Here is a 26,122-nt window from a genome sequence, read left to right as displayed (position 1 = left end):
TAAAGTTCTGCAGCTGCAATAAAACAATTACATTTTTTTTTAAACAAGGTGACCCCCAAAATCCAGATGGAGATGTGTAAAGACGCACATTCGGTCTTTATATTACTATATCAGAGGCTATGCTGCAGCAAAAACCAGTCGCAAGGAAAAAAGTTACCATGATGAGATGATAGGGCTACATGCATTGTGAACTGTGGTCCATACTGAGAGGGGATGTCTGTCCTCACCCTGAGCGTTGATTCATCATGCAGAGGCCGTAGAGAAGACAGATTTAGACATCCCATATAATTTAACAGTTACATTTCACACCATGCTGTTCATATCATTTACAGGTTTCTCACAGAAAAGGGGAGTGGTTTTTGGCGGTAAATCCCAGAAACCGGGATACCGCCAATCAACCCTACACCCATATTCAAGCGTACACACACACACACACACAAAGTGAGGTAGTCCCAGGCAGCTATGACATTACCTTGGAGTCCTATATGTTCCTCACCTGGGGGAGTGTAGGCATCCATGGAGGACTGCACGACCAGGGAGCGGCGCTTGGAGGGCATGGGTACTGCCATTTTACCACGCTCCTTCTGTTTGGCCAGAGCCGCCTGCACAGCCTCTGTGTGGACATCTGCAACACACAGCAGGACGGACATGTTGGAAGACCTGGTGTCACAAACTCAGATTTCATCTTTATTCTGGAAACACTTAAGTGAAATGTAACTAAATTCAGTGAAAATAGTGCAAGGTGTATGCTATATTTTACTAAACACCATGGTTTTCCCAGACAGATTAAACCTAGTCTTGGACTAATTAACACTTTCAATAGATAATCTCTATTGAACATGCCTTTTAAACATGCCCACTAGGACCGGGAAATCGTTGTGTGTCCGGGAAACCGGCCCCCAAAAAATCTAACAATCTAAAAAACAATTCCATGCCTGTAGCCACTTTTTTTAAATCATGGAAGATTGGGCTGTAACAATTACTCCGGACATTGATGACTTCAGAAAATCCAGTGTACAGTCGTGGCCAAAGGTTTTGAGAATGAAAATGAATATTTGTGTCAAAGTCTGCTGCCTCAGTTTGTATGATGGCAATTTGCATATACTCCAGAATGTTATGAAGAGTGATCAGATGAATTGCAATTCATTGCAAAGTCCCTATTTGCCATGCAAATGAACTGAATCCCCAAAAAACATTTCCACTGCATTTCAGCCCTGCCACAAAAGGACCAGCTCGTTAACACAGATGTGAGTGTTGACGAGGACAAGGCTGGAGATCACTCTGTCATGCTGATTGAGTTCGAATAACAGACTGGAAGCTTCAAATGGAGGGTGTTGCTTGGAATCATTGTTCTTCCTCTGTCAACCACGGTTACCTGCAATGAAACACGTGCCATCATCATTGCTTTGCACAAAAAGGGTTTCACAGGCAAGGATATTGCTGCCAGTAAGATTGCACCTAAATCAACCATTTATCGGATCATCAAGAACTTCGAGGGCGGTTCAATTGTTGTGAAGAAGGTGTCCAAGAATGTCCAACAAGTGCCAGGACCGGCTCCTAAAGTTGATTCAGCTTCGGGATCGGGGCACCACCAGTACAGAGCTTGCTCAGCAATGGCAGCAGGCAGGTGTGAGTGTATCTGCACGCACAGTGAGGCGAAGACTTTGAGGATGGCCAAGGTGTCAAGAAGGGCAGCAAAAAAGCCACTTCTCTCCAGGGAAAACATCAGGGACAAGACTGATATTCTGCAAAAGGTACAGGGATTGGACTGCTGAGGACTGGGGTAAAGTAATTTTCTCAGATGAATCCCCTTTCCGATTGGTTGGGGCATCCGGAAAAAAGCTTGTCTGGAAAAGGCTACCATCAGTCCTGTGTCATGCCAACAGTAAATGATCCTGAGACTATTCATGTGTGGGGTTGCTTCTCAGCCAAGGGAGTGAGCTCAGTCACAATTTTGCCTACCACAGCCATGAATAAAGAATGGTACCAACACATCCTCCGAGAGCCACTTCTCCCAACCATCCAGAAACAGTTTGGTGATGAACAATGCCTTGCCATTAGGCAAAAGTGATAACTAAGTGGCTCGGGAAACAAAACATTGATTTCTTTGGCATATTGACTCTTTGCATCAACTTCATGTAATTGTCAATAAAAGCCTTTGACACTTATGAAATGCTTGTAATTATACTTCAGTATTCCATAGTAACATCTGACAAAAATATCTAAAGACACTGAAGACTATGTACAGTAAGAAGCTAAATTGTCCACTGCTGCTCCTCTCAAAGTGAGTCTTGTACACTGGGGACTCCACCTCTGGCTGCTCACAAAAAGTAAGACATCTCACACTAAGTTAATTCATCTTAGCTTGGTTCTAGTGAGGAAAAACAATTGCCAGTAACCTACACCCTTTATGTCATGATGCTTTAGTGGACCTGTTTAGTAATGGCCATTGAGAACAGACTACATTTGTATCCCAAATGGCGCATATTCACTTTATAGTGCACTATATAATATTCCCTTTATAGTGCACTACTTGTGGTCAAAAATAGTGCACTATATAGTAAGGGTGCCATTTGAGATGCAACCTAAGTCATATTCCCTTTATAGTGCACTACTTTTAGCCCATAGGGCTCTGGTCAAAAGTCAAAACGAGTGCACAATATAGGTAATATGGTAACATTTGGGATGCATGCAAAGCCTTGTTGGTTGTCAGGTATTCTTTAATTCAACATGGATCCTGTTTTTATAGGGCTGTATTTTTGGGACCTCTGTGTCTATTGGCTGCTCCCTCTATGGCTGGGTCTGAATAATGTCCTCAGACAACTGGGGCTTAATGTGAGATCATTGTGTTCAGCCAGATAATGGGCTATTACAGATTTTTTTAAATTAAGAGCATCAAAACAACAAAACCCATGATTCAACCCCAACCCATTGGTCCAGTTTTTATAGACTATAGTACTGGTATGTTACAATGGGTATTGTGTCACACCAGTAAATCAAATGCAGGTTTTCTATGGGTGCTTGGCAGATTCTGGCACTACAGACTGTAGTCGTGGTTGCCAACTGGACTACAGTTAGGACTGTGGCCAAGCTGGTTCTGTGTGTGTTTCACATGGCACCCTATTCTCTACAATTATGTGTAGCAGAGCTCTGGTCAAAAGTAGCCCACCATATAGGGATTAGGATGACATTTGAGACACAATCAATGTGTTTCTAAAATGAGGCTGGAGCACAGTGCCAGAATCTGTGGCTGGTATGTTGAAGCAGGGTCATTTGTATGAGTGAGAAAAAAAAGAGCAAGAGAGAGGGGGGGGGGGGGGGGTGACTACTAATGAAGCAAGCTGTTGAGCTGGTAATAGCATAAGTGGTTCATTGGTCTAAAATAAATAAGAGTGATAAACATGAAAGGATAAAAAAATAAAAAAACTGAGCTATTAGCATTAAGAGTGAGATTATCTTAAAACTGCATTGTTGGTTAAGTAAGCATTTCACTGTAAGGTTGTATTCGGCGCATGTGACAAATCAAATTTGACTTGATAAAAACAAAGCGTTTGGTAATCCGAGTTTATTCTGTTACCACAAACCTATACATTTTATTTAGTGGTAAAACTATAGAGCTCCATTACTATAGTAACTGGCAATAACTACAAACTATATAACGGGATTTTGAGGTTTGTGCTACTGTTTGGGTTGACGGAAAGAAACTGCCACTACCTCGCTTTCCAATCAAGATGCCAACTGAAGTAAAAAGGAAATTCAGCAACTCTTGGCAGTAAGAGGGAGTTGATACAAATGCATATTAATTGTTGTTTGGAGTTTTTGTGTGATGTTGAAAGGTGTCGTTGTCCTACCTGATCTGTAGCGTTCGTCCCGGGAGCCAGAGGAGCGGCGGCGGTGGTAGCGAGAGGAGGAGCCAGGAGTGACGGGGGTTCTCCTTTCGTGGGGCACAGAGGGGTCCATCCCTGGGGTGGGAGGGGGGGAGAAGGCAAGGACCGAGTTACCTAAAGCACAGCCTGGCCAGACCACAATCACCACAGTAACTGGTACTAGAGTACAGAGGCCTTTCCTATGGGTGGAACAGACAGAACACTGCAGACTCTAGTATGCCGTTTGTTTTTTTATTTCACCTTTAATTAGGCAAGTCAGTGGAGAACAAATGCTTATTTACAATGACAGCCTACCCCGGCCAAACCAGGACGACGCTGGGCCGATTGCGCACCGCCCTATGGGACTCCCAATCACAGCCGGTTGTGATACAGCCTGGAATCGAACCAGGGTGTCTGTAGTGACGCCTCGAGCACTGAGATGCAGTGCCTTAGACCGCTGCGCCACTCGGGAGCCCCGAGTTTTTACACGTTTTTGGATGGGTCGAAGTTGCTCCTGCCAAAACCACCACCTGGATCTAAACACACTGCTGTGTACAAGGTTCTCTCTTCTTCGCACAGCAGATACTAGCCTATTATAGATAAAATTATGAGCATATAGTGGTGTACTGTATAGTATAAGGAGGAAATGAATAGATCATGAAAAATAGAGGGAAATTAATACATTATACAGTCTGCATCTACATTGTTAAACTCAGTGTCAGTATTATTTGTTCCTGCCAGCACAACTTTATTTCACCACAGACATCCACGGACATTATTCAAGTCTGTCTGGTATTGTTACGCTCCTTTTAAACAGAGAGTCCCCTCAATTAACTCCATTTCCTATTAAATCCATCAGGTGACTGGGTCACTCAGCCTCTCATTTTGCATCCCAAATGGAATCCTATTCCCTATGCCATGGACACGCACCGAAACACAGCAAACACCCAACAGTTACAAAAACCCTGAAACAAGTGTTTGCTAGTATTCCACTGTTGCAGACAGTCTGCTAGCTAGAGAACACAAAGCTAGTGATCTACGACTGACTCTACGATGGCTTTAGACTAAATCTCTGTGGTCTTCATTACAGCCCAACCCTAGAAGGTAAATCGCATGTTCACAACAAAGAAACAATGAAATAATCACCTCAGTCCTCAACACCAAAGCCCGAGGCAGGAGCTTGAGCATTGCAGCCATTTGTAATACTCTAGGCAAGTGCCCTAAAAAGTGGATTACTTTCTGCTCTGCCATAGTGACCCTTGGTTTACCAGAGACGTATGATAAATCGATGATCCCATTCCCCCTTTCTACTGCAGATTGACAAGCACAGAGAACACTCATCCACATACACGCACACCTTAAAGGAAATCAATCTCAGTCTCATCTGTTCCTGTCCAACTTTCACAGGGAAATATGCTACATTCAATAAGAGGCTCGATGCAGGAGTCTGTGACCTCAATAAGTAACAAAATACATAGATTGTTAAAGACTTCTGAAGGTATTTTAAGCTCCAAAATTGTAGCATGAAGAATTTGTCAAAGCCAGTGTGAAATGTAACTGCCCCCCCCCCCCCCCCCCCCCCCCCCCCTTAGGGGAGTCATCTATAATAAGGTTTGAATTAGAACTACCTGTAGTTCTACACAGAGATGGGACACAGAGATGGTGGCGAAAACCGTGCTTTTTCAACCTACAGATGTCAATGGTTTAGATAGGGTAGTCTTGCACTGCCAGGCATCACTTTGTAATCCTGGAATGGCTCGAGTCGAGGCTAGATAGGGAAAGTTTGTTGCTGGTGTTCTAAATGGCAATACACACGCATGAACAGGGTCGTTCTACCAATTCACTTAGTGAAAAAACAAACATTATTTCACCTAATTTTAACATGGTCATGAAGTGCACATGGTCAACTTAATAAAAACATGTTTTCCCGTAAATAAAAATACTTTAGTAAGTAGGTATGCACAACATAAAATCGGTGAATGAATCGGCCGATATTAGGTAAAAATGCCAACATGGGTATCAGCCCGATGTCTAGTTTAACGCCGATGCGCAAAACCGATGCCAAAGCTGACGTGTATACCTATATAACGTAGGTACATGACGTAATGACGCCACGTAAAATTTGGCGCTACACGTGCAACACAGCATTCCTAACCTAGCCCACAACGTCTGCTGTGTGGATTGAGCAGTCAAGTCAAGCAGTCATTTGAAAGACTAAGAACATTTCAGCAGACAACTCAAAGGCAAAATCCATTAATGCCAAGATAATAGAATTCATTGGCCTTGACAATCAACCGTTCTCTGTCGTGGGTGATGTTTGCTTTCGTGACTGGTTGAGCACCGGTACACACTACCAAGTGCGCTATTTTTCAGATGTTTCCCTACCAGAGTTACACAGTAATAGCGTCACTACTATTAGCTTCACGACATACCTCTAGTCCTGCTCACTATACCTTATCCAACCTATTAGTTCCACCACCCACACATGCAATGACATCTCCTGGTTTCAATTATGTTTCTAGAGACAATATCTCTCTCTTCATCACACAATACCTAGGTTTACCTCCACTGTATTCACATCCTACCTTACCTTTGTCTGTACATTATACCTTGATGCTATTTTATCGCCCCCAGAAACCTCCTTTTACTCTCTGTTCCAGACGTTCTAGACGACCAATTCTTATTGCTTTTAGCCGCACCCTTATTCTACTCCTCCTATGTTCCTCTGGCGATGTAGAGGTGAATCCAGGCCCTGCAGTGCCTAGCTCCACTCCTATTCCCCAGGCGCTCTCTTTTGACGACTTCTGTAACCGTAATAGCCTTGGTTTCATGCATGTTAACATTAGAAGCCTCCTCCCTAAGTTTGTTCTATTCACTGCTTTAGCACACTCTGCCAACCCGGATGTTCTAGCTGTGTCTGAATCCTGGCTTAGGAAGACCACCAAAAATTCAGACATTTTAATTCCAAACTACAACATTTTCAGACAAGATAGAACTGCCAAAGGGGGCGGTGTTGCAATCTACTGCAAAGATAGCCTGCAGAGTTCTGTCCTACTATCCAGGTCTGTACAAAAAACAATTTGAACTTCTACTTTTAAAAATCTACCTCTCTAAAAACAAGTCTCTCACCGTTGCCGCCTGCTATAGACCACCCTCTGCCCCCAGCTGTGCTCTGGACATCATATGTGAACTGATTGCCCCCCATCTATCTTCAGAGCTCGTGCTGCTAGGCGACCTAAACTGGAACATGCTTAACACCCCAGCCATCCTACAATCTAAACTTGATGCCCTCAATCGCACACAAATTATCAATGAACCTACCAGGTACCTCCCCAAAGCCTTAACCTCTTTGATCTCTAGGGGCGCTATTTCATTTTTGGATAAAAAACGTTCCCGTTTTAAGCGCGATATTTTGTCACGAAAAGATGCTCGACTATGCATATTCTTGACAGTTTTTGAAAGAAAACACTCTGAAGTTTCAGAATCTGCAAAGATATTGTCTGTAAGTGCCCCAGAACTCATTCTACAGGCGAAACCAAGATGATGCGTCAACCAGGAAATGAGCAGAATCTCTGAAGCTCTGTTTTCCATTGTCTCCTTATATGGCTGTGATTGCGCAAGGAATGAGCCTACACTTTCTGTCGTTCCCCCAAGGTGTTAGCAGCATTGTGACGTATTTGTAGGCATATCATTGGAAGATTGACCATAAGAGACTACATTTTCCAAGTGTCCGCCTGGTGTCCTGCGTGGAATTCGGTGCGCAAACGCCAGCTGCTTGTACTTTTCCATTTGATTGAGGGGAGAAACCATGCTTCCACGAACGATATATCATTGAAGAGATATGTGAAAAACACCTTGAGGATTGATTCTAAACAACGTTTGCCATGTTTTCAGTCGATATTATGGAGTTAATTTGGAAAAAAGTTCGCGTTTTGAGGACTGAATTTTCGTTTTTGTTTTGGTAGCCAAATGTGATGTAGAAAGAGCTATTTCGAATTCACAAAGAATCTTTTTTGGAAAAACTGAGCATCTGCTATCTAACTGAGAATCTCCTCATTGAAAACATTTGAAGTTCTTCAAAGGTAAATGATTTTATTTGAAGGCTTTTATGTTTTTGTTGAAATCTTGCGTGCTGGATGCTAACGCTAATGCTAACGCTAAATGCTACGCTAGCTAGCCACTTTTACACAAATGATTGTTTTCCTATGGTTGAGAAGCATATTTTGAAAATCTGAGATGACAGTGTTGTTTACAAAAGGCTAAGCTTGAGAGATGGCATATTTATTTCATTTCATTTGCGATTTTCATGAATAGTTAACGTTGCGTTATGGTAATGAGCTTAGGTCTGTAAATAGAATCCCGGATCCGGGTTTGGTAGACGCAACAGGTTAAACACGGGCACCCTCATAGATATCATCCTAACCAACTTCCCCTCTAAATACACCTCTGCTGTCTTCAACCAAGATCTCAGCGATCACTGCCTCATTGACTGCATTTGTAATGGGTCAGCGGTCAAACGACCTCCTCTCATCACTGTAAAACGCTCCCTGAAACACTTCAGCGAGCAGGCCTTTCTAATCGACCTGGCCGGGGTATCCTGGAAGGATATTGACCTCATCCCGTCAGTAGAGGATGCCTGGATATTTTTAAAAAATGCCTTCCTAACCATCTTAAATAAACATGCCCCATTCAAGAAATTTAGAACCAGGAACAGATATAGCCCTTGGTTCTCCCCAGACCTGACTGCCCTTAACCAACACAAAAACATCCTATGGCGTTCTGCATTAGCATCGAACAGCCCCCGTGATATGCAGCTGTTCAGGGAAGCTAGAAACCATTACATACAGGCAGTTAGAAAAGCCAAGGCTAGCTTTTTCAAGCAGAAATTTGCTTCTTGCAACTAACTCAAAAAAGTTCTGGGACACTGTAAAGTCCATGGAGAATAAGAACACCTCCTCCCAGCTGCCCACTGCACTGAAGATAGGAAACACTGTCACCACTGATAAATCCACCATAATTGAAAATTTCAATAAGCATTTTTCTACTGCTGGCCATGCTTTCCACCTGGCTACTCCTACCCCTGTCAACAGCACTGCACCCCCAACAGCAACTCGCCCAAGCCTTCCCCATTTCTCCTTCTCCCAAATCCATTCAGCTGATGTTCTGAAAGAGCTGCAAAATCTGGACCCCTAAAAATCAGCCGGGCTAGACAATCTGGACCCTTTCTTTCTAAAATTATCTGCCAAAATTGTTGCCACCCCTATTACTAGCCTGTTCAACCTCTCTTTCGTGTCGTCTGAGATTCCCAAAGATTGGAAAGCAGCTGCGGTCATCCCCCTCTTCAAAGGGGGGGGACACTCTTGACCCAAACTGCTACAGACCTATATCTATCCTACCATGCCTTTCTAAGGTCTTCGAAAGCCAAGTCAACAAACAGATTACCGACCATTTCGAATCTCACCATACCTTCTCTGCTATGCAATCTGGTTTCAGAGCTGGTCATGGGTGCACCTCAGCCACGCTCAAGGTCCTAAACGATATCTTAACCGCCATCGATAAGAAACATTACTGTGCAGCCGTATTCATTGATCTGGCCAAGGCTTTCGACTCTGTCAATCACCACATCCTCATCGGCAGACTCAACAGCCTTGGTTTCTCAAATGATTGCCTCGCCTGGTTCACCAACTACTTCTCTGATAGAGTTCAGTGTGTCAAATCGGAGGGTCTGTTGTCCGGACCTCTGGCAGTCTCTATGGGGGTGCTACAGGGTTCAATTCTTGGACCGACTCTCTTCTCTGTATACATCAATGAGGTCGCTCTTGCTGCTGGTGAGTCTCTGATCCACCTCTACGCAGACGACACCATTCTGTATACTTCCAGCCCTTCTTTGGACACTGTGTTAACAACCCTCCAGGCAAGCTTCAATGCCATACAACTCTCCTTCCGTGGCCTCCAATTGCTCTTAAATACAAGTAAAACTAAATGCATGCTCTTCAACCGATCGCTACCTGCACCTACCCGCCTGTCCAACATCACTACTCTGGACGGCTCTGACTTAGAATACGTGGACAACTACAAATACTTAGGTGTCTGGTTAGACTGTAAACTCTCCTTCCAGACCCATGTCAAACATCTCCAATCCAAAGTTAAATCTAGAATTGGCTTCCTATTTCGCAACAAAGCATCCTTCACTCATGCTGCCAAACATACCCTTGTAAAACTGACCATCCTACCAATCCTCGACTTTGGCGATGTCATTTACAAAATAGCCTCCAATACCCTACTCAACAAATTGGATGCAGTCTATCACAGTGCAATCTGTTTTGTCACCAAAGCCCCATATACTACCCACCATTGCGACCTGTACGCTCTCGTTGGCTGGCCCTCGCTTCATACTCGTCGCCAAACCCACTGGCTCCATGTCATCTACAAGACCCTGCTAGGTAAAGTCCCCCCTTATCTCAGCTCGCTGGTCACCATAGCATCTCCCACCTGTAGCACACGCTCCAGCAGGTATATCTCTCTAGTCACCCCCAAAACCAATTCTTTCTTTGGCCGCCTCTCTTTCCAGTTCTCTGCTGCCAATGACTGGAACGAACTACAAAAATCTCTGAAACTGGAAACACTTATCTCCCTCACTAGCTTTAAGCACCAACTGTCAGAGCAGCTCACAGATTACTGCACCTGTACATAGCCCACCTATAATTTAGCCCAAACAACTACCTCTTTCCCAACTGTATTTAATTTATTTATTTATTTTGCTCCTTTGCACCCCATTATTTTTATTTCTACTTTGCACATTCTTCCATTGCAAAACTACCATTCCAGTGTTTTACTTGCTATATTGTATTTACCTTGCCACCATGGCCTTTTTTGCCTTTACCTCCCTTCTCACCTCATTTGCTCACATTGTATATAGACTTGTTTATACTGTATTATTGACTGTATGTTTGTTTTACTCCATGTGTAACTCTGTGTCGTTGTATCTGTCGAACTGCTTTGCTTTATCTTGGCCAGGTCGCAATTGTAAATGAGAACTTGTTCTCAACTTGCCTACCTGGTTAAATAAAGGTAAAATAAATAAATAAATAAAAAATACTATGGAACGCCATTTTGTTCTTGGCGTGTCAAAAAAGATACACGTCAAATAGTGTTATTTGACGTTAAATACGCTTTTAATTTGACACGTCAAATAACACAGTTCTATTATTGAATGTTGTGGGTTCGGAATTTGCACGTGCAAGCCAAGCACCACCACTACGTAGCTCTGTCAAATATGCACAAAAAAACACCGGCCAAACACATACAGTGGGGCAAAAAAGTATTACTTGATGAACTTATTTTCCACCATAATTTGCAAATAAATTCATTAAAAATCCTACAATGTGATTTTCTGGATTTTTTTCTTCTCATTTTGTCTGTCATAGTTGAAGTGTACCTATGATGAAAATTACAGGCCTCTCATCTTTTTAGGTGGGAGAACTTGCACAATTGGTGGCTGACTAAATACTTTTTTGCCCCACTGTAGCTAGCTTTAGCTTGGTACCCAACTAGCACCAATATTACGAGCCTGAAAACAATGACCAGTAGAAACTACAGTCATTTTCACTATTCTTAGCAATGATTTAGGAATCCTTGCGAGTAAGTATTAGCTAGGTTGCCACTTATTGTTCACCTATTGAAATTGAACTTCAGTTCATGAACATAAATAGTTAGCCAGCTACTTAACCCTGTTGTCTAAAGCTAACGTTATAAGCAGCCAGCTAGCGTCAAGCTAGCCACAATAAGGATTATGAACAGTAGTGGAATTTGCGGTTTGCCCTCAAAATAAAAGTACCTTTTTGAAAGTGATGCAGAACATTACAATTGGTGGAATCATGTCATATTTAGACTAGATAATGTTAAACAAGGTTGCAATGAAATGGGTGTCAGTCTACCCACAGAGTACAACTGAAGAGTTTACACAAATATTAGCATCGTGGCACTTATCGCGGGACAGTGACCGTGTGAAATCACCTCCCCAGTCAGCCTATTGTGTGTATTGAAATTCATATTGCACTGTGCAGCTTTATTGCACTGTACAGCTGGAGGCAGGGCTTTCTTCTATAGTGCTCCATTTTTCTGGAATGGTCTGCCTACCCATGTGAGAGACGCAGTCTCGGTCTCAACCTTTAAGTCTTTACTGAAGACTTATCTCTTCAGTGGGTCATATGATTGACTGTAGTCTGACCAAGGAGTGTGAAGGTGAATGGAAAGGCTCTGGAGCGACGAACCGCCCTTGCTGTCTCTGCCTGGCCGGTTCCCCTCTTTCCACTGGGATTCTCTGCCTCTAACCCTATTACAGGGGCTGAGTCACTGGCTTACTGGTGCGCTTTCATGCCGTCCCTAGGAGGGGTGCGTCACTTGAGTGGGTTGAGTCACTGATGCGATCTTCCTGTCTGGGTTGGCGCCCCCCCCCCCCCCGGGTTGTGCCGTGGCGGAGATTTTTGTGGGCTATACTCGGCCTTGTCTCAGGATGGTAAGCTGGTGGTTGAAGATATCTCTGTAGTGGTGTGGAGGCTGTGCTTTAGCAAAGTGGGTGGGGTTATATCCTGCCTGTTTGGCCCTGTCCAGGGGTATCATCGGATGGGGCCACAGTGTCTCCTGACCCCTCCTGTCTCAGCCTCCAGTATTTATGCTGCAGTAGTTTATGTGTCGGGGGGCTATATCCTTCCAGTGTGTTATATCCGGAGTACTTCTCCTGTCTTATCCGGTGTCTTGTGTGAATTTAAGTATACTCTCTCTAATTCGCTCTTTCTCTCGGAGGACCTGAGCCCTAGGACCGCCTGGCATGATGACTCCTTGCTGTCCCCAGTCCACCTGGCCGTGCTGCTGCTCCAGTTTCAACTGTTCTGCCTGCGGCTATGGAACCCTGACCTGCTCACCGGACGTGCTACCTGTCCCAGATCTGCTGTTTTCAACTCTCTAAAGACAGCAGGAGCGGAAGAGATACTCTTAGTGATCGGCTATGAAAAGCCAACTGACATTTACTCCTGAGGTGCTGACTTGCTGCACCCTCGACAACAACTGGGATTATTATTTGACCATGCTGGTCATTTATGAACATTTGAACATATTGGCCATGTTCTGTTATAATCTCCACCCGGCACAGCCAGAAGAGGACTGGCCACCCCTCATAGCCTGGTTCCTCTCTAGGTTTCTTCCTAGGTTTTGGCCTTTCTAGGGAGATCTTCCTAGCCACCGTGCTTCTACACCTGCATTGCTTGCTGTTTGGGGTTTTAGGCTGGGTTTCTGTACAGCACTTTGAGATATCAGATGATGTACGAAGGGCTATATAAATAAATTTGATATGCACACCAAAATAACTTCCAGTTTTTCTGAATTGCCTTGTGAAAGCCTAACACGAAGATGAATTAGATAATTTAGCTAGCCATGTTGGTGTAGCGACCCTGGGTTTATAAGCGTGGAAATCGACCATGCCGCACGAGCATGCTTTTGCGGCACAGTCGATAGTGCGCCGGACCTCGGGTTCAAAGGTTGAGGGTTCGAGACCTGCTCCCTGCTGTTTCATTACATTGGTGTCGAAAGTGGGATCGGACCTCCCATCCACGACAGTGCGTGTGCTTGGCCGGTGAGCGCGTTCCTGTAAGACGTACAGTTGCAAGCTAGCGCGAGGACGCGCTCTTTGAAAGGAGGGAGTAGTGTAGCGACCCTGGGTTTATAAGCAGGGAAATCGACCCTGCCGCACGAGCATGCTTTTGCGGCACAGTCGATAGCGCGCCGGACCTCGGGCTCAAGGTCGAGGGTTCGAGACCTGCTCCCTGCTGTTTCATTACATTGGCAATAGAACCATTTCAAATCATGTCCACCTGACCCAGATTGCGATTTATAAATGGACCGTTTTCGGATTGCATAAACAGTAACGGCAGGGATGCGGGGTCGCGTTCCAAATGATACAACCACAAGTGTGCTTACGCTAGATCCTTAACGGCTAGGAAAACTGCAAAAACACCTTATACACTACATTACCATAAGTATGTGGACACTTGCATGTCAAACGTTTCATTCCAAAATCATGGGCATTAATATGGAGGTGGTCCCCCCTTTGCCGATATAATAGCCTCCCTCCTTCTGGGAAGGCTTGCCACTAGATGTAGGAACATTGATGCGGGGACTTGCTTATATTCAGCCACAAGAGCATTAGTGAGGTTGGGCACTGATGTTGGGCGATTAGGCCTGGCTCGCAGTCGGCGTTGCAATTCATTCCAAAGATGTTCGATGATGTTGAGGTCAGGGCTCAACTGAGGACATACAATTTTTACGTGCAATGCGCTTCAACACTCGGCGAGCCCGTTCTGTGAGCTTGTGTGGCCTACCACTTCGTGGCAGTTATTGCTCCTAGACGTTTCCACCTCACAATAACAGCACTTACAGTTGACCGGAGCAGCCCTAGAAGGGCAGAAATGTGATGAACTGACTTGTTGGAAAGGAGGCATCCTATGACGGTGCCACGTTGACAGTCACTGAGCTCTTCAGTAAGGCCATTCGACTGACATTATTTGTCTATGGAGATTGCATGGCTGTGTGCTCGATTTTATACACCCGTCAGCAACGGATGTGGCTGAAATAGCCACGCCCACTAATTTCAAGGGGTGTCCACATACTTTTGTATATAGAGTGTATATGGTTGAAAACTGACATTTTTCAAGAATATTCTGATGCTACTGACTGCATCCAGAATATTTTCAGATTTCGTTAACATATGTGGTGAAAAGTACAGTAAAAAATGCACAAAATCAACAGCGTAATATTTGGCTTCAGTTTTGTGAACTGTTGTGTCCTCACTGTTAGTCCACAAATGTTCCCATAATCTCCAAAATATTCCCTTTTAATTGCTACCATGGTTATGCATATGCTTTTCATAGTTCTTCTGTAAGAAACATGTAAATGTAGCCCTATCCATGTAGGCCAATTCCCAGAAATGTAAGGGGTGATTAAGTGCTAAATAAAGAGGGTTGGCCGTAACAGGGTTGACAACATCTTAAATCAGCCATAAATACACTTGTGACAGGGGGAATGTAAGCTTGTTGTGTCCAACAGGGAGGGAAAATTGAATGCTAGCTTCACCAAAACTGTTACATTTTTAAAACATTTCTAGCCTGGCTATGGGTAACAGGGTTGACATGCTACGCTCGATTTGCTCAGTTTTCCACAAAACATCAGAAAATTACCAAAAAGAGTAGAACCAGCTTACCTGCTTTTACACTAGGATTTGATTACTACATGTTCAATGTTTTTTATTTTTTGCAAATAAATAGTTTACCATATTAAAACACTAGGTCACTTCCCGTAGCAGGGTTGACCTTAAAATGTGTGACAGGGTTCTTTGACCTTAAAATGAATAACTGACCACATTAAATACATTATATAATCTTCAGAAATTACTGTTTAAAGCAACAAAATAACAACTAGAGCTTTACAATGACCGTGAAAACTTGGATAAACATTTGAATGAAATGGGTTCAAATCTTCTTTGAAGTAACAGGATGCATTCTTTCAAAACGCTGGCAGAATTTTGCCACATTAGCAAGTTAACATTTTTCCATGTGGTCTATATTAAAATGCACTTAATTTATTAGGCTTTTAAACATGGAATGTGTGCACAATTTATACCTCAAATATCAAAAAAGGCACACATTTCTTGGAATAACTCGCTCTGATACTGTAGTCCTAATTTAACCTAGTTGTGGGGAATCCCCTGATTATTTTACAACCACTTACAGTAAGTATGTTTGTCCTGGACCTCCACTTCCACAAATCAATATTAGATTCACTTGAGACCAGTACAGTATCTGTTTTATGTATGTGCTCAGACTTCAGACTCACTGTGGTTCACTGGGCTAGAGACTCAGAGGAAACAACCATCCCACTACTGGTGTAACTGGCTGCTAGCTCAGCCTTTTATTGACTTGGAGACAAGTGTGATGAGAATGCCAGGCCGCATTTGAGGACCAACTAGGATTGCTAAACTTTCCCAAAAAGTCCAGGTTTTCCCGAAAATCCTGGTTGGAGCATTAAGGATTACCTGTTTATTCCCTGCTGATTCTGTGCATCTTCCAACCAGGATTTCTAGAGAACCTGGGAATTTTGGGAAAGCTGCCAGAATTTTGCAACCCGTGTCACAAGCCAGGCATCCGCATGACACTCAACTGGCCTTTCTAATGGTTATGCAGTGGTAGCCAGCAGAGTTTACTAGTGGTTATTAGATTCCCGAGTAACAGTTGGTAAGAGGGTGGTGAAGGAGTGTTTCATCTGGGAGCCATTTCAGACCGACCGTACACCCACTGTCAAATTAAGCCCTGTGATGGTGCTTGAATATATTACCCTTGTAATAATAATAATAATAATAATAATAATCTAAGGCACTTTACGTGTCTGGCACTGTCTCGCCCCGGCCATGACATTTTAACGGCCCATTATATTTCTGTAATACGATTGGTTTTCAGCAGCCGCCCCGTAGAGGGTGAATAGGGCTGGGAGAGAGGCTGGGAGCTAGGCTCACACAGAGCAATGCTATACAGTGCTACAGAGCAGGCGTTCAGATCATCTCACAATTGTGTAATGGACAGATCTGCCAGTCTCTCAAATGGCACCCTTCCCTACAGTATGTACTTTTGACTAGAGCCTATAGGGCAATTTGGGACGCAGATTAGAACATTGACATCCACCAACAGCAGTAGGTTTGTGGGGAATGGAATGGCTCCATTTTGGATGACAGATTTTACAGCACTATAATACAACATTTAACTGGGCAGGTCTTGTGTTCAGAGGGCCGAGCTACAGGAGGTTGTGTGTAAAGGAGGACCTCATGTTCATTATGCATGTCTCTTTACAAGCACAATGAGTGGACATGGGGGCACCTTTTAGACGAGAACGTTTTTTTACACACTTGGCTAGTTTCAGACATAGCTTGAGTACCACATGTCACCTTATTCCCTACTAAGCTCACTACTTTTGACCAGAGATATTGTGCCATTTGGGAGGCAACCATTCAGTAAATTCCCTGTGTGTTTGATTTACACCACCCTTCAAAAGGTTGGGGTCACTTAAAAATGTCTTTGTTTTTCAAAGAAAAGCACATTTTTGGTACATTAAAATAACAAACTGATCAAAAATACAATGTAGACATTGTTGTATGTCAATGTTGTAAATGGAAGCGGCAGATTTATGAAATATCTTGTCACGCCCTGACCTTAGATATTTTAATTCTCTATGTGGTTAGGTCAGGGTGTGACTACGGTGGGCAAACTATGTTGTCTATTTCGTTGTTGGCCGGGTATGGTTCCCAATGCCTTTTTTTCCACCTTAGTTTGTGGGATCTTGTTTTTGTACTGTTGCTTTCCAGCCCAACAGAACTGTGCGTTTCGTTTTGTATTAGTTTTTTTCTCAGTGTCATCAATAAAAGAAAGATGTACGCCTACCACGCTGCACCTTGGTCTCCTCCTTCCAACGACGAGCTTTACATATCTACATAGCCGTAAAGAGGCCCATTATCAGCAACCATCACTCCTGTGTTCCAATGTCACGTTGTGTTAGCTAATCCAAGTTCATAATTTTAAAAGGCTAATTGACCATTAGAAAACCCTTTTGCAATTATGTCAGCACAGCTGAAAACTGTTGTTCTGAGCAATACAACTGACCTTCTTTAGACTAGTGTCACACCCTGATCCGTTTCACCTGTATTTGTGATTGTCTCCACCCACCTCCAGGTGTCACCCATTTTCCCCATTAGTCCCTGGGTATTTATTCCAGTGTTCCCTGTTTGTCTGTTGCCAGTTCGTTTTTCCGTGCTCCTGCTTTTTCTTCTCTCTTTTGCTAGTCCTCCCGGTTTTGACCCTTGACTCTGAACCCGCCTGTCTGACCTCGAGCCTGCCTGCCACTCTGTACCTCCTGGACTCTGACCTTGTTTATGATCTTTTGCCTGTCCACAACCATTCTCTTGCCTGCTTTTTGGATTATAATAACTATCAGAGACTCGAACCATCTGCCTCCCGTGTCTGCATCTGGGTCTCGCCCTGTGCCCTTATAGTACAAACTGGCCATGACAGACCCAGCAGACTTGGACCAGCTCCGCCCCGCTGCCACCATTGGGAGGCATGAGGAGCTATTACTGGACCTTTTGGAAGGGCTTCGTTCCCTGATGGAACGCCACGACCAAGGGCTCAAGGCTATTATGGAGCGAATCAGTGAGTTAGCTCATAGGCAAGCCTGCCACCTCTGAGACCACCCAGTAACCTTTTACTATTAGTGGTGGGTTTGTACAGCCTACACCGGCTACCCAAGAACCGCACTTACCACCTCCGGAGTGATAATCTGGGGATTCTTCCAGGGTTCTTTCCTTCTCAGTGCTCCCACATTTGAGCTGCAGCCAACTTCTGACCGGTCAAAGAAGGCGTATATTATTACGCTAATGTCAGGAAGGGAGCTCTCCTGGGCTATGGCAGTTTGGGAGCAACAATCCGCTCTTTGTTGTGATCTGGAGGTCTTCATGGCAGAGGTGAGGAAGGTTTTCGATTCTCCATTATCCGGGAGAGAATCGGCCTGAACTACTTGAATTAGGCCAAGACTCCCATAGTGTGGCAGACTACACTGTAGTCCTTTGCATGTTGGCCACCGAGAGTGCCTGGAATCCAGAGTCCTTATTCAATTCTTTCCTTCACGAATTATCAGAGGTGATAAAAGATGAGCTAGCTACTCAGGAGTTACCGGGGGACCTCGACTCTCTCATTGCCCTCACCATTAGGATTGATGGAAGTCTATGGGAATACAGGAGGGAGAGGAGGTCTGGCCTATTTCACACTCGCGCATCCGCTGCAGCTCACTCACCTCCGAAGGAATCCGGAAGTCCCCGAAGGCCTTTTCCCCCAAGGGGATCCGAGGCCACCCGAGCTCCCTCGAGAATCATTGATGACGGGTGAGTCAGATACACCGGAAACTATGCAACTGGAAAGAGCTAGAGTATCGCCTAGGGAACGTTCATGCAGGCTACACTGGTGAGCCTGACTGGGAACCGTTTAACTCTCATTACCAAAAACTCATTTTATTGCTGTGGGTAGACCAGTGTAAGTCTCTCCGGGTGCTCATTGACTCTGGGGCAGATGCGTTTCATGGATGCTACCCTGGTATCAGAACGAAGTATCCCTACTCAACATCTCTGTTCCTATGGATACCAGGGCACTGGACAGCCACTCCATTGGAAGAGTCACGCACAGCACAGTCCATTAATATGCGGGTATCTGGAAACCACAGTGAGTCAATACAGCTTCTCCTCTGAGTCTCCCCACATCCCTATTTTCTTGGCTCCAAGAAGCACAACCCCGATATTGACTGGACCACGGATTCAGAGCTCATTCTGCCATTCATATTGCCTGAAGGCGGCCACGGAACGTCTGCCTCCAGGGTTGAGTACGGCCTCGGATCTCTCTGCTGTTCCTGCAGAGTACGATGACCTGGAGGTTTTCAGCAAGGCTCGTGCTACCTCCCATTGTCCATCGTCCTATTGACCTCCTCCCGGCCACCACGCCGCCTCAAGGCTGGCTATATACCCTGTCTGGTCCTGAGACCAAGGCCATAGAGGAGTACAGAGGACTCTCTGGCTGTTGGGAGCATTTGTTATTCTGCCTCTCCTGCTGGCGCAGGATTCTTTGTGGTGAAGAATGACAAGAGCCTGCGTCCATACATTGATTACCGGGGCCTCAATTACATTATGATCAAAAATCGGTACCCTCTACCACCCCTCTCATCGGCTTTCGAACCTCTCCAGGGGGCTACCATCTTTTCCAAACTGGACCTTCGGAATGCCTACCACCTTGTGCGGATATGAAGGAGACGAGTGGAAGACGGCTTTCAACATTGTCAGTGGACACTGGGTACCTGGTCATGCTGTTTGGACTCAAGGCCTGGTCAATGATGTGCTCTGGGACATGTTGAATCGTTTTGTTTTTGTCTACTTTGACGACATCCTGGTTCTCTCTCGTTCTGCCCAGGAACAGATGGCTTCGGTTGTTTGGGGTATTGAGGCTCTGGTCCGCAAGACACAACGTTCCCAGCCGGACCCTGGCTAACAGGATACTCGTTCCTGATTTGGCCCGGCCTCAGGTCCTGGAATGGGCTCACTCTTCCAGGCTTACCTGTCATCCCGGGGCTCTTCGTACCCTGGCTTTCCTCCGACAATGCTTCTGGCGGCCCACCATGGCTGCTGATGTCTCAAAGCAAGACTCCGGAATGCTCCGTCTGGCCTCCTTCAACCGCTCCCTGTCCCTCATCACCCTTCGTCCCATATTTCCCTGGATTTTGTCACTGGACTTCCCCCGTCAGATGGTAACACCACTAATCTGACGGTGGAAGGGAGGTTTTCCAAAACCACCCACCCAAGTTACCTTCAGCCAAGGAGACGGACCAGCTCATGGTGCAGCACGTCTTCCGAATCCATATGGACTCCCGGTTGACATGGTCTCGGATCGGGGTCTTCAGTTCCCATCCCGATTCTGGAAGGCGTTCTGCATCCTTATTGGGTTGCCGGGCTGTCGGTCCTCAGATTTTCATCCCCAATCAAAATGGTCAGTCGGAGAGAGCCAATCAAGACATGGAGAAGACACTTTGGTGTCGCGTTGCTAGTAAACATACCACCTGGAGCCAGCAACTGGCATGGGTAGAATATGCTCGGAACACTCTTCCCTACTCGGCTACTGGACTCTCTCTCTTCGAACGCTCCATGGGGTATCAGCCTCCACTCTTCTCAGAGCAAGAAGTTGAGGTAAACATGCCCAGATGTTCGTCCCCCACTGTCGGTGTACCTGGAAAAGAGCTCAGGGCGGCTCTTCTCAAGACCACCTCCAGGTATCGTCGACAACCGGTCCACCACCGGACTCTGGCTCCCCGCTAGCGGGTCAGGCAGAGGGAATGGTGGTCCTCACGGGACCTGCCCCTCCGGGTGGAAATCCACAAACTTTAGTTAGTCCCACTGCTGTTACCACGTACCCTCCGTGTTCACCCTACTTTTCTTGTTTCCAAGATTAAGCCCTTGTCTCACAGTCCTTTGTCTTCTGTTTCTAGGCCCATACCTCCCCGTGTCGTCGACGGTCAGCCAGCGTACACGGTGAGACACCTCCTGAGGGTTCGACCACGGGGCAGGGGTTGCCAGTACCTGCTTGACAGGGAGGGTTGGGCCTCTCCCAGAGGAGAGGTGCTGGGTTCCCGCTAAAGACATCCTGGACCCGTCCCTCATCACCGCTGGCACCCATAGGGGGGGGGGGGGGGGGGGGGTTACTGTCACACCCTGATCTGTTTCACCTGTCTTTGTCTCCACCCACCTCCAGGTGTCACCGGTTTTCCCCGTTTGAACAAATACCCAGGGACTGTCTGTTGCCAGGTCGTCTTGTCAACCAGCGTGTTTTTCTGTGCTCCTGCTTTTTCTTATCTCTTTTGCTTGTCCTCCTGGTTTTGACCCTTGCCTGCCTTGACCCTGAACCCACCTGCCTGACCATGCTGCCATTCTGTACCTCCTGGACTATGACCTTGTTTATGATCTTTTGCCTGTCCACAACCATTCACTAAGTCTGCCCCTTGAATTATAATAAATATCAGAAACTCGAACCATCTGCCACCCGTGTCTGCATCTGGGTCTTGCCCTGTGCCCTTATAATTAGTTGAGTATCTGGAGCATCAGCATTTGGGTTTAAATACAGGCTCAAAATGGCCAGAAACAAATAACTTCTTTTGAAACTTGTCAGTCTATTCTTCTTCTGAGAAATTAAGGCTATTCCATGCGAGAAATTGCCAAGAAACTGAAGAACTAGTACAACGCTGTGTACTACTCCCTTCACAGAACAGCGCAAACTAACCAGAATAGAAAGAGTGGGAGGCCCCGGTGCACAACTGAACAATAGGACAAGTACATTAGTGTCTAGATTGAGAAACAGACGCCTCACAAGTCCTCAACTGGCAGCTTCATTAAATAGTACCCGCAAAACCCCAGTCAACATCAACAGTGAAGCGGCGACTCTGGGATGCTGGCCTTCTAGGCAGAGTTCCTCTGTCCAGAGTCTGTTCTTTAGCCCATCTTAATTTTATTTTTATTGGCCAGTCTGAGATATGGCTTATTCTTTGCAACTCTGCCTAGAAAGCCAGCATCCCTGAGTCGCCTCTTCACTGACATTGAGACTGGTGTTTTGCGGGTACTACAACACTGTTGTATCACAGAGAATAACAAGGGGCTTTCTCATATCTGAAGGCTCCTTGGCACTGTAGACACCATATGGCATGATATTAAATTACACACATACCTTATCTAGGATGTCTGCTGCCATATCTGCTTATGGTTCATGCCAAGTGGCCTAGATTTGCCTGGATTCAGTGCATCCCATGTTAAAATATGTATTTGAGACAAATTGGTCAGCCTCTCCCACCATGATTGGGTGCGTCACTGAAATGGCACCATATTCCCACAAGGCTCTGGTCAAAAGTAGTGCACTATGTAGGGAATATAGTGCCATTTAGGACAAATACCTATTAGTGGGCCTGTATGTCTGCCAACAGTAGCAGCTGCCCATACTGTCGTATGAAGAACAACCTTTTTTTTTGTAACAGTATTTATTGGAATTTCACCATTTTCACCCATATTAAGAGATACAACAGAGACCAAGCACAAAAAAAAGCACTCACTTACACATATTATATACACACACACACACACGTACACCATTTTCCTCTTCCCGCTCGGTGCTTCTCTCACCCCATCACCATCATTGTGTCTCTCAATACATACATTTTAAACAAACTTACAAACAGAAATTAAACAAAAAAGGTCAGTTTAAACCAAGAAGTTAGGTTCCACACATAGAACGTACAGTGTAGTTCTGAAATGCATAGATCCCCGCCATTCTAAGAGAATCCTTGCAGCATAATAGCTGATAGGTTCTAGGTAATTTAGATAAGGTTCCCATACTTTGTAGAACTGGTCTGTTTTAGAATGCAATGTACATGTGAGATATTCCAGAGGCACCCATTCAAATAGTATCTTATGCCAATCTTTAATAGAAAGAACCTTATCACTAATCCACTGTAAAAGGATGTTTTTCCTCGCTGCGAAGGTAAGGATGTTGTAAAGCCTCCTTTTACCCACAGAAGTAACATGCCTACTAGGGAGACCTAAAAGTAAAGAAACTGGGTCCAATTCTAGATCAACCCCTAGGATTTTCAGTTTCTTGCAGAACACCAGACCAGTATCTTTGTATTTTGGTACATGACCATAAACAATGTGTTAGGGTGCCTGTATCAGTTTAAGAACAACCTTTTTAAATAAATGTTTCCTGTGTGTTCACACTAACTTCCGAGCGAGGATGCTTTTCCTGGCAGGCTTCCTGTCTCCATTCTGTGGGTGCCATTTGGGACACACTGGGTGAGGGCTCCCAACCCTATTCATTTACTTTTAAACCTCTGCAGAACCCTGCTGACACCCTCCTAGGCCTACTACCATGTTCTCTCTCACACACACACACCCTCAGTAAAGGAATTCTGTACTGCTTTTATAGCGCTAGTCAGGGAATTTAAAAAAAAAGAAATTCAGATTGCCTCCAATGGCATTTAGTAAATGTTTCATTAGTCAATGTCTTGGTAGAACAGGGGTGTCAAACGTGTCCTGGGGCCTTCGGGGACAAGCCGTCTGATGGAATGCTGCGCAGACTGGAACAGTTTGTAGTGCACTATATAGGGAATAAGGTACCATTTTGGACACAGATCCTCACTTTCACTTGAAAATATTAGATTTTGGGGAAACAACCATTCACACAGCAAATGCAGTGGAGGCCATTGTTATACAGTCCTCTGTGAGCACAAAAGAGCTTTGTCATTGGTGTCTTCTGGGTCAACAATGAACATTCCTTCTGACCGGATTTATTTTCCAAAATGGCCACTTAGATATCAGAACTTTAATACCCCTGTTGTAGAAAATGACAGAGGGTTATAGCTAACCGCAACTGCAACCCACACATTCATACAGTAACATGTTGCCTAATTTTGTGCTAACGAGATGAAATGTAAAAATGAATGAATAAAACCAATTGAAAAGTGAGTGACTGTCAAATCAAGTGGTTCCTGTAGTTCTATAGCTTTCAAGACCTAATAGTGAGAACATTATTAGCTAGACTGGGTCTGTGAGATTATATTAGTTTGGTCTACATAACCAAGTTATGCCATTGTATATATATACTAATAATAATGAACCAGTCATTTACCCCACTAGTCTTGAACCTATATACACCCAGTGACTTGGGAGGGCAGAGACTGAGATGACTATTGTGTTAGACAACAAGCTTTGGGTTTGAGGTATACAGTCTAAAACAAAGACCTCTACTCCAGAATCCATATCACTATTTCCAGATTAGTGGAGACAGACATTGTTTTGATTGGAGGGGTATTTACCTTTACCTGGTGCCTGAGGGAGGAAGGCCCCAATTAATTTGGACCTCTTCTTTTCATAGCCTTTCTGTGTGATGTCACCTGCCAAAGGAGAGGAAAACTACCGTTAGTGAAACGGAAGGATATAGAATAATAGAAGTTTAGGCCTATTCAGAGATCTGCATGCTGCTACAGTATCACTGATACCAGACCACACTATCCATGGCATCAGCAGACGACAGTATACAACAGGTTAAACTGTTTGGTTAGTCGCTGCTACGCTTTGTCCTTTTCTATGCTGAAGATGGGTGTTTGGCGCTAGGTTGGACAAACAGGAAGTGGCAGAGAGAAGGGAGGAACAAGGAAGGAGAGAAGTATGGATTGGGTAGTAGCCTAGCTGGAGTAGATGATTGCAGTGACTGTAGTAAGTGTCCGTGATAAATACGACAGAGTCCCAGCTGCCAGTGTGTATTACTCACCAAGGCCTGGTGCCCTCACAGGTAATAAGGAGAGGCTGGGGGAAAGAGGAAGGGGAGAGGGCTCGGACACTAGTCACAAGATCTGGCTTCTCTAACCACGGACATATTAGCTGTCTGTAGCTCTCAGAGCAGGGGAAGCAGATGTGACTATGGGTGTGACTGTGTGTGTGTGTTGGCAGGCAAATCCACTTTGATTGAACTCAATGACCGGCCAGAGTGGATAAGGAATGAGCAGCAACAGGCTGGCAGTGAGATGAGGAAGGCAAGCTGGTCATTTAGCTCATCAACCAACCACAGTAGTGCATTGATGACACTGATGGACACAACATTCATGACAGTATGTGGCTGAACAAGACAGACATTCTAACATTTCAGGCATTGAAGATGCAGAGCATACAATTTCAACTGGAAGGCTTACATTAAGGTGTATAAAGGCAACTTTAAACTCATAGTAAAAGCAGTACTGTACATTAAAGCGCAGTAATACCCAGGTATGTTCAAGAAAACAGCAATACATAAAAATAACAGAACTGTCAATAACTCAATAATACACTACATGGACAAAAGTATGTGCTTGTCGAACATCTCATTCCAAAATCATGGGAGTTGGTCCTCCCTTTGTTGCTATAACAGCCTCCACTCTTCTGGGAAGGCTTTCCACTAGATGTTGGAACATTGATGTGGGGACTTGTTTCCATTCAGCCACAAGAGTATTAGTGAGGTCGGGCACTGATGTTGGGCGATTAGGCCTGGCTCGCAGTCAGCTTTCCAATTCATCCGAAAAAAAGTGTTCGATGGGGTTGAAGTCAGGGCTCTGTGCAGGACAGTCAAGTTCTTCCACACTAATCGACAAACCATTTCTGTATGGACCTCCCTTTGTGCACGAGGGCAATGTCATGCTGTAACAGGAAAGGGCCTTCCCCAAACTATTGCCACAAAGCTGGAAGCACATAATGTCATTGTATGCTGTAGCATTAAGATTTCCCTTCACTGAAACTAAGGGGCCAAGCACGAACCATGAAAAACAGCCCAAGACCAATATTCCTCCTCCACCAAAATTTACAGTTGACACTATGCATTCAGGCATGTAGCGTTCTCCTGGCATCCACCAAACGCAGATTCATCTGTCGGACTACCAGATGGTGAAGCGTGATTCAGCACTCTAGAAAACGCGTTTCCACTGCTCAAAAGGCCAATGGCGGCAAGCTTTACACTACTCCAGCCGACACTTGGCATTGCACATGGTGATCTTATGCTTGTGTGCGGCTGCTTGGCCAAGGAAACCCATTTCATAAATCTCCCAATGAACAATGTGGCTGA

The 26,122-nt window shown here is 44.9% G+C and overlaps 1 protein-coding gene across 18 annotated transcripts in view; it reads right to left on the bottom strand.

Moving 5' to 3' along the window:
- Positions 1 to 26,122, bottom strand: part of LOC139386606 (disco-interacting protein 2 homolog C-like) — a 243,132-nt gene that overhangs the window by 81,277 nt on the left and 135,733 nt on the right. For 13 of the 18 annotated variants that reach the window (XR_011629081.1, XR_011629082.1, XM_071132301.1 and 10 more), the window contains exons 2-4: positions 24,348 to 24,425; positions 3,852 to 3,962; positions 473 to 625 (exon numbers count right to left, since the gene is read on the bottom strand). Coding sequence is in view for 16 of the 18 variants with exons in the window: in XM_071132301.1 (XP_070988402.1) it covers positions 473 to 625; positions 3,852 to 3,962; positions 24,348 to 24,425 (342 nt within the window). In the remaining 2 variants the exon portion in view is untranslated. The remainder of the gene's footprint in view (positions 1 to 472; positions 626 to 3,851; positions 3,963 to 24,347; positions 24,426 to 26,122) is intronic. The other 5 variants (XM_071132297.1, XM_071132307.1, XM_071132308.1 and 2 more) reach the window with 1 other exon arrangement.

Source organism: Oncorhynchus clarkii, chromosome 28 (genome assembly GCF_045791955.1).
Source record: "Oncorhynchus clarkii lewisi isolate Uvic-CL-2024 chromosome 28, UVic_Ocla_1.0, whole genome shotgun sequence".
Taxonomy (NCBI): domain Eukaryota; kingdom Metazoa; phylum Chordata; class Actinopteri; order Salmoniformes; family Salmonidae; genus Oncorhynchus; species Oncorhynchus clarkii.
Note: the sequence above shows the minus strand (reverse complement) of the source record. Positions and strands in the feature narration are given on the sequence as shown.